The sequence below is a fragment of the Theropithecus gelada genome, chromosome X (genome assembly GCF_003255815.1).
Source record: "Theropithecus gelada isolate Dixy chromosome X, Tgel_1.0, whole genome shotgun sequence".
Classification (NCBI taxonomy): Eukaryota; Metazoa; Chordata; class Mammalia; order Primates; family Cercopithecidae; genus Theropithecus; species Theropithecus gelada.
The window spans coordinates 11,570,454-11,584,557 of record NC_037689.1 but is presented as its reverse complement, the minus strand read 5'-3'; the positions used below and the strand labels follow the sequence as shown (position 1 = coordinate 11,584,557).

At 51.1% G+C, this 14,104-nt stretch overlaps 2 protein-coding genes across 3 annotated transcripts in view; one reads left to right on the top strand and one right to left on the bottom strand.

Annotated features, from left to right (window-relative positions):
- Window positions 1-1,709: 1,709 nt before the first annotated feature.
- ARAF (A-Raf proto-oncogene, serine/threonine kinase) lies at window positions 1,710-12,597 on the top strand. Its single transcript, XM_025373101.1, has 16 exons — window positions 1,710-1,747; window positions 3,157-3,537; window positions 3,701-3,804; window positions 5,585-5,687; window positions 5,773-5,927; window positions 6,040-6,138; window positions 7,432-7,573; window positions 7,677-7,704; window positions 7,779-7,924; window positions 8,023-8,225; window positions 9,523-9,699; window positions 9,792-9,840; window positions 10,347-10,463; window positions 10,699-10,830; window positions 11,669-11,803; window positions 12,016-12,597. The coding sequence occupies exons 2-16, from the start codon at window positions 3,442-3,444 to the stop codon at window positions 12,148-12,150; spliced, it is 1,821 nt and encodes a 606-aa protein (XP_025228886.1). The 5' UTR covers window positions 1,710-1,747; window positions 3,157-3,441; the 3' UTR covers window positions 12,151-12,597.
- The window catches only part of SYN1 (synapsin I), a 50,005-nt gene continuing 48,489 nt past the window's right edge, over window positions 12,589-14,104 (bottom strand). The window contains exon 13 of one of the 2 annotated variants that reach the window (XM_025373099.1): window positions 12,589-13,660. In XM_025373099.1, the coding sequence (XP_025228884.1) occupies window positions 13,525-13,660 (136 nt within the window). In that variant the 3' untranslated portion in view covers window positions 12,589-13,524. The remainder of the gene's footprint in view (window positions 13,661-14,104) is intronic. The other variant, XM_025373100.1, reaches the window with a different exon arrangement.

The window sequence follows — 14,104 nt, the reverse complement described above, 5'->3', positions numbered from 1 at the left end:
GAGCTTGACACCAGCCTGGGCAACATAGTGAGATTCTGTCTCTCTAAAAATTTTATTTAGCCATTAAATGGTGAAGATTCAAATAGAAAAGTGGAGTTGGGGCCAGGTGTGGTGGCTCAAGCCTGTAATCCCAGCACTTTGGGAGGCCGAGGTGGGCAGATCACTTAAGGTCAGGAGTTTGAGACCAGCCTGGCCAACATAGTGAAATCCTGTCTCTACTAAAACTATAAAAATTAGCCGGGCATGGTGGTGGGCGCCTGTGGTCCCAGCTACTCAAGAGGCTGAGTTACCCAACTGATTTTTTTTTTTTTTTTTTTTGCATTTTTACTAGAGGTGGGGTTTCGCCATGTTGGCCAGGCTGGTCTCGAATTCCTGGCCTCAAGTGATCCGCCTGCCTTGGCCCCTCAAAGTTCTGGGATTACAGGCATCAGTCACCACACCCGGCAAGAATGGAAAGTTTTATTACTGAATAAGCACTACACCAGACTGTGATGCACATCACAAACAATCGGCTAAAGAGGTTTCAAAGACAAAAGAAATCTCATCCGTTTATGTAACAGGCAGATACAGCCCATTACAAACATATTCTCAAACAGTAACTTGTGCTCAAGTAAGAAACTTGACAGCACCATTTGGTACACATACTTCATCCCAAATTCACCTAGTAATTGGTGTGGCTATCTGTGTTAGTTAATTGCCTTTATCCAAAGGAAAACGAAAACTCGTATCTTTATGACAAGCAGGTAATAACTTGAAGCCAGGCACGCAGATCAAATTCCCATGAAGACAGGGGAAGACAGGGGAAGACAGGGGTGCTATTTTCATTGATGTTTACATTTCATCAAAGAGATGGCTACGAGGCTCTTAAGAAAAACATTCCGGGGTTGTAAAACTGGCAAGAGATCTTGCCAGTTTTACATACATCTCAAAGGGACAGAGAAAATTTTACAGTTACAAGTTTTCTAAAGGAAATGCTCTAAGAGAGACGTCTCTCTCTTTTGACACCAGGGAAAATTCGATTTTTAAAAATTTGTGTTTACCCCACAGTACCTCCACACATTGACTGGCATCGTGCTCCATTCACCGCACTTCCCTCTTCACCTGGCCACCTGTGACTAGTTTTTCAAAATCCTAATCAACCCCATTCCTAAAGGAAGCCTCCCAGACAGAAGGCCGCCCCTCCTAGGGCCAGCCCCCCAACCCCCACCACACCAGAGACCCGCTGTCCTCAAAGGCTATGAACTACAGTCTCCTAGAGCCGGTGAACATCGCCGATCATTTGTTCTGATTCCAACCCATTTCAAAGATGGTAAAACTGAGACACAGGAAAATAATAAAAGGGTGCTTAGGGCACTGGCCCAAAAAGGGTACTTAAGGATTTCTCCGTCCAGATGCCAGAGCCCTAAGGTCAGCCCCAAATGACCTTAAAAAGTCCTGCTTTATTCGTCTATGCCACTATTGAGGTTAAAGCCCTAGGCACGCAGGTCTTGCCCCAACTGCGCCTGCGCGAGTCAGGACTTGCGCTTGCCCCCGATCTTGACGTTTCAGGCTGCCCCTCCTAATCCGGAACACGACTCACATTCCGTTGGTCTTGCCTTGACAGACGTGACCTTGATCCAATAAGAGTGGAAGGATGAGTCCCGCAGAGCCAATAACGAGAGTCCGAGAGACGGCGAAGGCGGACTCTGTGAGGAAACAAGAAGACAGGCCCAAGATGGAGGCGGCGGTGGCTGTAGCGGCGTGACAGGTGAGGGCGGACCCGGGAGGGCTCGGTTTCTGGAGCGGCTGCCGGGCACGGGCAGGGCGCCCGGACCGAAAGCTCAGCTCCAGGATGGCTGCGCCCGGGCCCCGGCGTCCCCCGCCCGGAACCGGAGGAGTGGTTTGACCCGGGGCGAGACCATCGTCGACAGCGGGGGTGGGGTGGGTAACAGGAATAGGCGGGCAAGGCTGCGGGTGATGGTTTCGCCCGCTGCTAGTGGTGGTACGCCTGCGCAGAGCCGGAAGCCCTTTGGTAGGCGGGACCCTACCAACTGGTGCCGGGATTCCGTCTTAAACCCCCTAAGGTGTCCAATGACCTTTCCTTACCAACTGCGGGGAGTGTGTGGAAACGGGGTTCACTCCCCGGTTTCCTTATTCTGGATCAGTGTCTGACCCCCTGGGGGGGGGGAGAATGTCAGGATTCTCGCCTCTGTAACCGCCTTCCATGATCCCCCATTCAGTTTACACCAGTAATGTGCCTGTGACCCCCTCACTGGTTGTCAAGGAGAATTTTGGAGCTCCCTCTTTACCTCCATTTTTCTCCCCGCAACACCATACCTTCTCCTTTTGCTATGACAGTGTCTGGTGATCCACCATTACCTCCCCAGTTTGGCTCGATGTCTGGTCATTTCCATTTCCACCCTTCTCCCCATTACAGTCCCTAGTGACACCTGTTACATCTCCCTTCCGCATAGTATGTAGTGACCCCCACCCATGAACTCCTCATCATAAAGTCTTGGGACTTCCATTAGCCACCTAACACGGTGTCTGTGGTCCTAACATCAACATTACACCCCAGGGCTTAGGGATGTCCACAGTGCCCTTTAAGGATATGTTTGGTGCAACCTCCATCTTCCCCACACTAAGGGCAATATCTCATGATCCTCTCTTTCCCATCACCCTGCCTGCGACTCCTCCCTCACCAGAGTATCTGGCACTTCCCCCGTTCTCTGTTAAAAAGGCAGGACACTTTGGGAGGCTGAGGCGGTGGATCACCTGAGGTCAGGAGTTCGAGACCAGCCTGGCCAACATGGTGAAACCCCATCTCAACTAAAAATACAAAAAATTAGCCAGGCGTGGTGGCACACGCCTGTAGTTCCAGCTACTAAGGAGGCTGAGGCGGGAGAATGGTTTGAACCTGGGAGGTGGAGGTTGCAGTGAGCTGAGACCGTGCCATTGCACTCCAACCTGGGCAACAAGAGTGAAACTCTGTCAAAGAAAAAAACAAACAAACAACCAGGACATTCTGTTCGTGCTTCTTATGTACCTGACAGCTCAGTGCAGTGTGTATTGACTTCCCCATTGGTCCCCAGCACAGAGTCTTCTGTGCTCCTGTACCCTCCAGGACAGTATGCTCTGTCCCCCTTCCTTGTTCTCTCCACCCCCAACCCTGTGCAGTGAAGCTGAGACCTTGGCACTCATGAGTGAGAAAAGCAACAGGAGGGTCTGAGCAGAGGAGGAACTAGAAGGACTTCAGATGTGAGCAGGATCTCTTGGGCTGTCATGTGAAAATTAGGCTGCAGGGGGCGACAGGAGCCTGGACTTTGAATTTTATTTTGTCCCCTGCCACTTTGCTTCCAGTCTATCATTATTGGACCTCTGAATTCTGTCTGCCTTCTTGTAGGAGCCCCATGGCACCTGCCCAGCCCCACCTCAGCCCATCTTGACAAAGTCTAAGGCTCCATGGAGCCACCACGGGGCCCCCCTGCCAATGGGGCCGAGCCGTCCCGGGCAGTGGGCACCGTCAAAGTGTACCTGCCCAACAAGCAACGCACGGTGGTGAGTCATGGAAGCGAAATGGCAGGGGCTGTGGATGGACCCAGTTGTAACTCTGGGATCAAAAGGGTGACAACGGTTGGGGGAGGCCTTTGCAAAAGGATGGGAACATCAACTGTGGCCTTTGTTGGGCAATGAGGACCCCTACATCTGCACATACACACAGGTGACTGTCCGGGATGGCATGAGTGTCTACGACTCTCTAGACAAGGCCCTGAAGGTGCGGGGTCTAAATCAGGACTGCTGTGTGGTCTACCGACTCATCAAGGGGTGAGTGTGGCAGCCCCACGCCCACCCACTGGGTGTCCCACCTCCCATCCCCTCCTCAGTCATTTGATTCCTTCTGTTCTTTATCACAGAGTCTTCCATTAGTCTTCCCTTAGTCTTTAGTCCCTCCTTATCTGCAGGGTACGTGTTCCAAGACACCCAGTGGATGCTTGAAACCACAGATAGCACCGAACCCAATTGCTATCAGCCGGAACATGTTTCTATTCTTGTCTTCTACCCATAAATGTAATGCCTTTTCCGTCTTAACTAAGCATGTATCATGCACTCCGGCCATCGCTTTTGCAATATGAGGTATGACGTCAAAACCAGCATGAATTTATTTTTCCTTCTTCACGGTTCCAAAGATGGAAGATTCGGCTGGGCATGGTGGCTCACGCCTGTAATCCCAGCACTTTGGGAGGCCGAGACGGGTGGATCACAAGGTCAGGAGATCGAGACCATCCAGGCCGACACGGTGAAACCCCGTCTCTACTAAAAATACAAAAAAAAAATTAGCCGGGCGTAGTGGCGGGCGCCTGTAGTCCCAGCTACTCGGGAGGCTGAGGCAGAAGAATGGCGAGAACTCAGGAGGCGGAGCTTGCAGTGAGCCGAGATCGCGCCACTGCACTCCAGCCTGGGCGACTGAGCGAGACTCTGTCTCAAAAAAAAAAAAAAAAAGATGGAAGATTCTTTCTTACAGTAGATCTCAACAACCTCAGCATACGATTTTCTTTGCTTTCAAGTCAAGAACTTTTACCTTTTTGCCTAAAGGAAGCACTTTACAGCTTCTCTTTGGCATGTCCGAATTGCCACCAACACTACTCCTGTGCTTTGGGGCCATTAAGTAAAATGGCGATCACTTGAAGACAGCCACTATGATATTGAGTCAGTTGTTTGATAACTGAGCAGGCTACTAAGTGATGGGTGGTAGCATAAACAGTGTGAATCTTCTAGATAAAGGGATGATTCACATCCTGGGTGGGATGGTGCAGGATTTCATCATGCTACTCAGAATGCACGCAATTTAAAACTTATGAATTGTTTATTTCTGCAATTTTCAATTTAATACTTTCCCACCCGGTTGACCACAGGTAACTGAAACCATGGAGAGTGAAACCACAGATAAGGGAGGACTACTGTAGTTCAAGTAATCTATGAGTTCATCCATCTTTTGTTTTGTTACTTCATTGGTTCATTGGCCTGTAAGGTCAACCAACTCATTCTCCCCTGGCCCCCAAGTCCTCACCCTGGTCCATCACTTCCCAGATTTCATCTATTTTGTCCTTTCACGATGTCATGACTTCATCAGCTGTCTTCTTCCTCATTTTCCCCATTCTTTGTCTGCTGAGTTGGGTCTTGCTGACCTTATTGATTCCTCTCTCGTGGGGTTCCTTAATTTTTTATGCAGTTCACACAGTGCACTTTATTTGTTGTTTCAGTGCCTCCTCAGCCCCCTTTTCGGGGGCTGGCTTAGCGCTTCTAAGATGTAGTTGTTTAGTTTCATTTGCTTCTCCCCTTCCGTTTCAGAGCATGGACTCTTCACACCGTCCTGCCTCTCATTACCCTTGTGGCCCAGGGCCAGTCATTTTATCCCTCTGAGCCTGTTTCCCATCTGTAAAGTGGGGGCAAGGATAATGACTAATTCCTAGAGTTGCTATGATGAGAATTAAACTTGCCAGACATGACCCTATGGGTAGCAGGCTTGGAGGGACTTGTGGGGGTTCCCTGCCTCACCATGGCCCCTGCCCACCCTCCCACTCATTCCTTTCCATGCCCCCTGCAGACGAAAGACAGTCACTGCCTGGGACACAGCCATTGCTCCCCTGGATGGCGAGGAGCTCATTGTCGAGGTCCTTGAAGATGTCCCGCTGACCATGCACAATTTTGTGAGTGCAGGGTGGACGGTGGGGGCGGATCATGGTGGGGAGTATCCTTGACCAGGTCTCAAACTTCCCTGCTCTGCGGCATCAGGTACGGAAGACCTTCTTCAGCCTGGCATTCTGTGACTTCTGCCTTAAGTTTCTGTTCCATGGCTTCCGTTGCCAAACCTGTGGCTACAAGTTCCACCAGCATTGTTCCTCCAAGGTCCCCACAGTCTGTGTTGACATGAGTACCAACCGCCAACAGTGAGCCCAGCCTGGGGTGGGTGGGGGGATGGGGAGCACAGAGACCCAGCCACAAGGCCCTTACAGACAGCTGACCTGTGTCCCCTTACTTTATACCCTTGATGCCCTCAAGGTTCTACCACAGTGTCCAGGATTTGTCCGGAGGCTCCAGACAACATGAGGCTCCCTCGAACCGCCCCCTGAATGAGTTGCTAACCCCCCAGGGTCCCAGGTAGGGGTGCCTTAGGTGAAGGGCTACTGGGGGAGAAAAAGATCTGGGGACTCTTGTAGACCACAAGCCATACTTTATTCATTTGTTTACTTGACAAACATTTATTGAGCACCTACAAGTGTGAGTAAGGGCATGAAACTGGGACCTTGGGCAAGTCACCTGATTTCTCTGGGCCTCAGTTTTCTCATCTGTAAAGAGGGGATAATGATACTTTCTACCATATAAGGTTCTGCTGAGGATTAAATGAGTTAAGACATGTTCAGTGCCTAGAACAGGATCTGGTATAGTGTAAATAATCAGTTCTTTTTATTATTAATTATAAATATATTTATAAGCATCTAACTACTTTGCTAATTCTTCTAGTATAACCATACTCAAGCCTTTCCATTTTGAAATATGCATTATTTTATCATAAATTACTTCCCTTTTATTGCTTCTTTATGTTAAATATTATACAAAACTATAGCTATATTAAAATATATTATTGCTCTAATATATATTTTATAATGTGCATATTTTATGGTATATTTATGTTATTGTATCATGTTGTATTACATAATGTTATATAATGTAGAACATCATACATGTTTATATGATACATAAAATAAAGTTAGGGTATTATATTATTTTAAATTATGAGTGTATATGCATTAATTACCTTTGAGTTTCATTTCAGGATAGTGAAGGGAACATTAACATATTTTTGTAACTACAATATGTTTAGCATATATCGTGTATAATGTATATATAACATAGAATATGGTAATATGTATACTTTAAAACATTGCTATTTTAATATAGATGATATGTATTATATAACATTTGAAGAGTACATGTAATTATAATATATAATTATAAAATATGGTACATTCCCCTTTCCCCACTATCTGTGTGGCTTGCTATCCTGCCTGTAGGAGTTTACTCCAATGTCACCTCCTTCTCAGAGAATCCTTTCCTGACACTTTCTAGGAACACTTTGTGTCTCCTTATTTTGCTTTACTATTTTTCTTTATTGCACCTATCACCATCAGGCATATTATATATTTGTTTTTTATTTCAGCCCCACGAGGGCAAGAACTGTTATTTTGTTTTACAGTTTTATCTCCACCACCTAGAATGGTATCTGGCACACAGCAGGCACTCAATAAATGTTTCTTGAAGCAATGAATAATAGTACTGCCAGTGGACATTCGCTCTGTGTGAGCTAAATGCATGTTTATGGCTGGGGGTGGAGTGGGGGCTTTCTTGGTTCTCTGATTCCTGGCAGTGACTTCACAGCCTTTCACCTGGCAGGCCCCACACTCAGCACTGTGACCCGGAGCACTTCCCCTTCCCTGCCCCGGCCAACGCCCCCCTGCAGCGCATCCGCTCCACATCCACTCCCAACGTCCATATGGTCAGCACCACGGCCCCCATGGACTCCAACCTCATCCAGGTTGGTGCTGTGGGGAACAATGCCAGGGACCACTGGGCAGAGGGGAGAGCCATTCCTGTTGGCCTCCATGCCCTCTTTTTGACTCCTGTCCCTCTTCTTCTAGCTCACTGGCCAGAGTTTCAGCACTGATGGTGAGTCCCCCGTGCCTGCACCCTGACCCCCGCTGCCCCACTTGCCTCCACTCATATCCTTTCTGCAACTGCAGCTGCCAGTAGTAGAGGAGGTGGTGATGGAACCCCCCGGGGGAGCCCCAGCCCAGCCAGCGTGTCCTCGGGGAGGAAGTCCCCACATTCCAAGTCACCAGCAGAGCAGCGTGAGCGGAAGTCCTTGGCCGATGACAAGAAGAAAGTGGTATGCTTGAGGGAGATCCTTTTGGGAGCACCAAGGCTGAGTGATGTGGGATGAGGGATGTGGGCAGGCCTCTTAGATGCCACCCATCTGGCCCACAGAAGAACCTGGGGTACCGGGACTCAGGCTATTACTGGGAAGTACCACCCAGTGAGGTGCAGCTGCTGAAGAGGATCGGGACGGGCTCGTTTGGCACCGTGTTTCGAGGGCGGTGGCATGGCGATGTGGCTGTGAAGGTGCTCAAGGTGTCCCAGCCCACAGCTGAGCAGGCCCAAGCTTTCAAGAATGAGATGCAGGTGCTCAGGTGAGGTGGCACATTTGCGTGGATGGGAGTGGCAGGCCCGGCCTTGGCACCTCTCTGGGAAGAGGCCATGCTTGGAGTGCTTCCTGGACATCACCTGTGTTTGTGTTGTTAAACCATCATCAGAAGTTGTTTCTTTCTGAAGGGCGTCCCTTTCCCCTCTGGGAAATGGGTATGTTTAGAGGACCTGTGATCATGCAGTTGTTTGGGTTATTAATGAATGGCTCTGCCTCCAAAATGTGGGTCTTCTTATTTGCCGCTGCGAACTGGGTCTGGGTGTGGGCCACCATTCTCGTTACCACATTGCCAGGAAGGCTTGCATCTTTCCTTCCCCTCTGCTTGGACTACAACGGTAATGTTCTATTTATAGTGTTGGTTCTTGTTATTCATTAATTCTAATGCCTTGATTTAAACAATATTATCATCACCATAATCTAATCATTGCTTAATTTTTATAATTGCTATAATATGTAATCAATACAGTATTCATCTAGTCATGCTAAGAAAGCCAGGTGTCTCCTTTTTGCTGCTATAGTTACTATGTAGTATAGTACTGTATACCTATATACTACAGGTAGTACTGGATAGCTTCTACCAACCCGGGGGATGCCGGCATGGGCTTTTCCTCTCTGTCAAATGGGCACAATTATGTTACAGAGAATAAGGTAGCTAATACAATGATCAGTTTTACAGTTGAGGAACCTGAGGCCCAGAGAGGTTAAATGTCCTTCCCAAGGTTGTACAGTGAGTACCTGGTGAGGCCTAGATTTGAAGATGAGTCCAGACTCCAAGCTCTTTACCTCTAAGCTTCTCATGGTGCTGAACAGGCTCTAATCATCACATATCACCGATATTTTAATCCTGCATCTATCCATATTATATTGATACATCAATGAGGAAGGTTGGCATTCTACCTTCTCATCCGTGAGATGGTCACAGACCCAGGTAATGGTCAGAGTCAGAGGGGTGGGGGATGTTAATGATTAGAAATGCTGCTGTAGGCAGGGAGGGGGAGGGGCAGCAATTCCTCCCTCCTGCTTTTGTTGGGAGACTCGGATGGGGAAGCTCCGGATGGGGAAACTCCGCATATAAGCCCACAGCAGAGAATCATAGCCCAGTAAACACATCTCACAGATTCATGAAATCTGGCAATGCTGTGGTCGTGAGTGCCCCAAAAGACAGGGTGAAAATGAATGACCGAAGAAGGTAAAGAACAGTGCCACTCCTGTTGTGACAGTCACAGTAAGTGACAGTCACTATTTTTCCTCCCCACCTCTGACATTGCCCTCCCTGCCTGCAGGAAGACGCGACATGTCAACATCTTGCTGTTTATGGGCTTCATGACCCGGCCGGGATTCGCCATCATCACACAGTGGTGTGAAGGCTCCAGCCTCTACCATCACCTGCATGTGGCCGACACGCGCTTCGACATGGTCCAGCTCATTGATGTGGCCCGGCAGACTGCCCAGGGCATGGAGTGAGCCTCCCAGCCTGGGGAGGGGTGGGGGGAAAGGGTGGGGGAAATGAGGTAACCCCCAGCCAATCCACCACCTGCCTCCACCCCCACAGCTACCTCCATGCCAAGAACATCATCCACCGAGATCTCAAGTCTAACAGTATCTGTCCCTGGACTGGGGTTGAGGTGGGGGCGCAAGGGCTTAGAAGGATGCCTCTTGTGGGGGTTCTGGGAATTACAAAAGAGGGGCATGTGTCCCAGAGCTCCTTGCCAGGTGGCAGAACTGTGGCCAGCCAGGGGGCTTTAATGGCAGCCTGTTAGTCTGAAGTCAGAGGTGTGGCTGGTTCAGGTACTGTTCTTGGGAACTCTGGTTAGAGTCTGATGTGTGACAGTTGTGGAGGGCATTATGGTCAGCATCAGAGGCATAGTGAGTTCGGGTGCCCTCCGAGGGGCTTCCTGTTCAGAAGTCAACAGCGGGGCTGAGTGTGGGGGGCACTAGCAGGCATTCCCTGCCCATGTCAAGGTTGTAGATAGTTGGTGTGATATTAAGGGGCTCCTGGTCAGGATCAGAGGGATGAGTGGTATAAGGGCACCAATAGGAACCTCCCAGGCAGGGTGAGAGGCATGGCTATTAGGAGTCCCTGTAGTGGTCCTTGACCCTGGCGGACATCTTCCTACATGAGGGGCTCACGGTGAAGATTGGTGACTTTGGCTTGGCCACAGTGAAGACTCGATGGAGCGGGGCCCAGCCCTTGGAGCAGCCCTCAGGCTCTGTGCTGTGGATGGTGAGTTGGGCCAGGCTGGATGGGGGGTACGTGGGGATGTAGGCTCCAGGATTGGGGTGTGTGGGGCTGAGTGGGAACGGGGATGCCTGTGCCAGGTGTGGGTGTCTGGACTCCTCACGTCCCACCTCATGTGGGTGGCTCTGAGTTGTACGCTGTGTGGCCAGTGGGATCTGAGACTGTGGACCAGCCATTTGCTGACCTCTGTGGTCCCCCTGCCTGGTCTGGCCTGTTGTAGGCAGCTGAGGTGATCCGTATGCAGGACCCGAACCCCTACAGCTTCCAGTCAGATGTCTATGCCTACGGGGTTGTGCTCTACGAGCTCATGACTGGCTCACTGCCTTACAGCCACATTGGCTGCCGTGACCAGGTGAGCCCCACACCTTACCCACAGTTCCCTGGGCTGAGGGATCCCCTCAGGCATCCATACCCCACATCCCCTCCTTTTTGCACTGATGAATGCCACCCTTTCCCCAGAAACCTAAAATTTTGTGGGATAAAGACTCCCAGAATCTCTTGGGCTCCAGACACCTACAATAAATTCTCTGGGTCTCCCCTACCCCAACTTCCCTCTTCTCACATCCACAGCCCTCTGGGACAAAAATCCTCGAAGTCCAGAATACCCCGAATCTCTATACCTAGAATCCCCCAAGGCCCCCACATACCCCAAAGCCCTCTGTATCCCTAGACGCCTATAGTCCTCTGCTCTGGGTACTCAAAATCCCCCAGATCTCATTTCTCCCAGTATCCCATTTCTCCCCAGAAACAGAGCCCCTTTGTGCTTCTGGAATAGTCACAGGCACCCACAGTCACCTAGGCCTTCAGGTATCTAGCAGGCCTCAGGGCCGGGGTACCTAGAACCCTCTAGGCCTCAGACCCGCACAGAAGTACAAGCTCCCCCAGACCCAGAACTCCATGTTTCCCTGAGACTCAGTACTTTCCAGGTCCCTAAGCCTCCTAGAAACTCGTGGGCCTATAATCCTCTGAGCCCCAGATACCTACAATCCTGAACCCCAAATTTGAATCCCTCTGTTCTGAAAGCAGAGAATCCTCCCAAGTCCTCAGCGATGGAGAATCCTCTGGGCCCCGATACTGACAGTACCCCAGTTTGCTAAAAATAAACCTCCCAAGCCCCTCAATACAAAATTCCTTGGGCCTCCCAGCCCCTGACCCCAGATCACCCCTTTCCTGCCCCCCTCTGCCCCCAGATTATCTTTATGGTGGGCCGTGGCTATCTGTCCCCGGACCTCAGCAAAATCTCTAGCAACTGCCCCAAGGCCATGCGGCGCCTGCTGTCTGACTGCCTCAAGTTCCAGCGGGAGGAACGGCCCCTCTTCCCCCAGGTGGGCTGGGTAGGAGGGCTGGACACTTTGGGTGGGTGACTCTGGGATGGAGGAAGACTGAGATGGAGGCCGATGTGAATGTGAAAGCTCAGAGGTTGTGTGTGTGTGTGTGTGTGTGTATGTGTGTGTGTTTCCCCATGAGGCTGGGGCCTGGGGCTGTTGGGATGCCCATAGGGCTCTGGACACCCCTCCTCACCCCCACCTGCCCTCAGATCCTGGCCACAATTGAGCTGCTGCAACGGTCACTCCCCAAGATTGAGCGGAGTGCCTCGGAGCCCTCCTTGCACCGCACCCAGGCTGATGAGTTGCCTGCCTGCCTACTCAGCGCAGCCCGCCTTGTGCCTTAGGCCCCGCCCAAGCCACCGGGGAGCCAGTCTCAGCCCTCCACGCCAAGGAGCCTAGCCCACCAGCCAATCAATGTTCGTCTCTGCCCTGATGCTGCCTCAGGATCCCCCATTCCCCACCCTGGGAGATGAGGGGGGTCCCCATGTGCTTTTCCAGTTCTTCTGGAATTGGGGTCCCCCCAAAGACTGAGCCCCCTGCCTCCATCATTTGGTTTCCTCTTGGCTTTGGGGATACTTCTAAATTTTGGGAGCTCCTCCATCTCCAATGGCTGGGATTTGTGGCAGGGATTCCACTCAGAACCTCTCTGGAATTTGTGCCCGATGTGCCTTCCACTGGATTTTGGGGTTCCCAGCACCCCATGTGGATTTTGGGGGGTCCCTTTTGTGTCTCCCCCGCCATTCAAGGACTCCCCTCTTTCTTCACCAAGAAGCACAGAATTCTGCTGGGCCTTTGCTTGTTTATTTTGTTTCCCGACTCTTCTCTTGGGGTTCAGAGCCGCTGAGGGGTGGGATGAGTCCAGGCAAGGAGTGGAGGTCAGGGGGAGGTGCGGACCACATAAACAGCGTCACTGCACGCATCACCACAGGCGGCACGATGAACGAGGACCACATATGCCAAGCACGGCACAAGAGGAGGCCACGTCAGTCACAGACACAGACATCACGGCAAAGGTGGGGAAGCGGAGACCACTGGCCTTCCGTGTGCAAAGGATTCTGGGAAGATGAGTGGAATTTGCATATTTAAAGACAGCTGTCAGAGGCAGGAAACTGGGGAGGGAGTCCCTGGGGGAACCGAGGGGTCCTGGAAGTGGGAGGAGCTCCCAAGGTATTGAATGAGGTTGAGGGGGCTGGTGTTGGGTGGCATTTGAAGATGTGGATCTTCAGAGGGATGGAAGATCCATGGGAAGAGGCTCAACAGTAGGGGTTTCTTGAGGATTTGGAAAATTCTGATGGGAAATAGGTGTGCTGGAGAGATTTGGGACCAAAAATAGGGTTTTCCAGGAACTTCAGGGCTCCAGGAAGGGATTTTGCAATGGGTTGCCTGGTATTTGGGCACTTCCAGGAAGGAAAAGGCCCTCTGGGGAAACCAGGGTCAGAGGTCTTCAGGAATCTGGAGGTCCTAAAACAGAAGTAGATCTTGAAGTGACCAGGAGTGGGGTTCTAAAAGGACTTGGGGATTCCACATGTGAGAACTGGATTTAGGGCCAGGAGGAGTCAGGTTTCTCAAGGTACTCAGGGATCTTGAGGAATGAGAGGTGGAATCTTGGAGAACCGGGAGATGGGTTCTCAAGGGATGTGGAGACTCCAAAAGTGAGAAATGGATTCAGGGCCCAGAGAAGGGTTGCCCAGGGATTTTGGGGTTCTCAGTGTGGGGTATCAGTCGGAGAAGAGGCTGGCGAAAGACTTCCTCAGGCTGCGGATGGTCTCAGCTTTCACCTCGTCCTGGCTAAGGCTGGGCCTGGGCGGGGCTGGCTCTGGAAGGTTGAAGGCATTGGTCAGAGACTGGGATTTGCTAGAGAGAGACAAGGTGGAGGCGTGGGAGGAAGGGGGAAGAGGAAGGGGAGGAAGGGGAGAGAAACACAACGTTACCCCAGGCCCGGCCCCAGCCCTGCCCCTCTGATTCTGGGGCTGTGCCTGTGACCTCCCCACCCGCCACCATGGGCCTGGACCCTAACAGGTTCTCAAGGCTGGGAGGACTCAGGTGGAGTGGGTGGAGTCCTGGGCCAGGGAGGCGAGATCTGGGACAGGCTGGGAGGACTTGGATCCAGGGTGAAGTGTGGGATTCATGGGAAGAGTCCTGGGCAGAAGCTTCTCTGAATTCTTGGCTAGTTTGATACAAAGGGGAAGATGAGCAGGGAGGTTTCCAGTCTAAGGGTGAGGTGTCCAGGAGGGCCTAGGAAGGGCTTGGACCAAGGACAGGCTGTTGGGCAAGTCAGCCTAAGGCAGAGCAACTGGG

Excerpts from the sequence above, each read along its gene's own strand:
- ARAF (XM_025373101.1), top strand. The coding sequence starts at position 3,442 with ATGGAGCCACCACGGGGCCCCCCTGCCAATGGGGCCGAGCCGTCCCGG. Across the intron at positions 3,805-5,584 it reads GTCTACCGACTCATCAAGGG|ACGAAAGACAGTCACTGCCT; the intron begins GTGAGTGTGGCA and ends TGCCCCCTGCAG. Across the intron at positions 11,804-12,015 it reads AACGGCCCCTCTTCCCCCAG|ATCCTGGCCACAATTGAGCT; the intron begins GTGGGCTGGGTA and ends ACCTGCCCTCAG.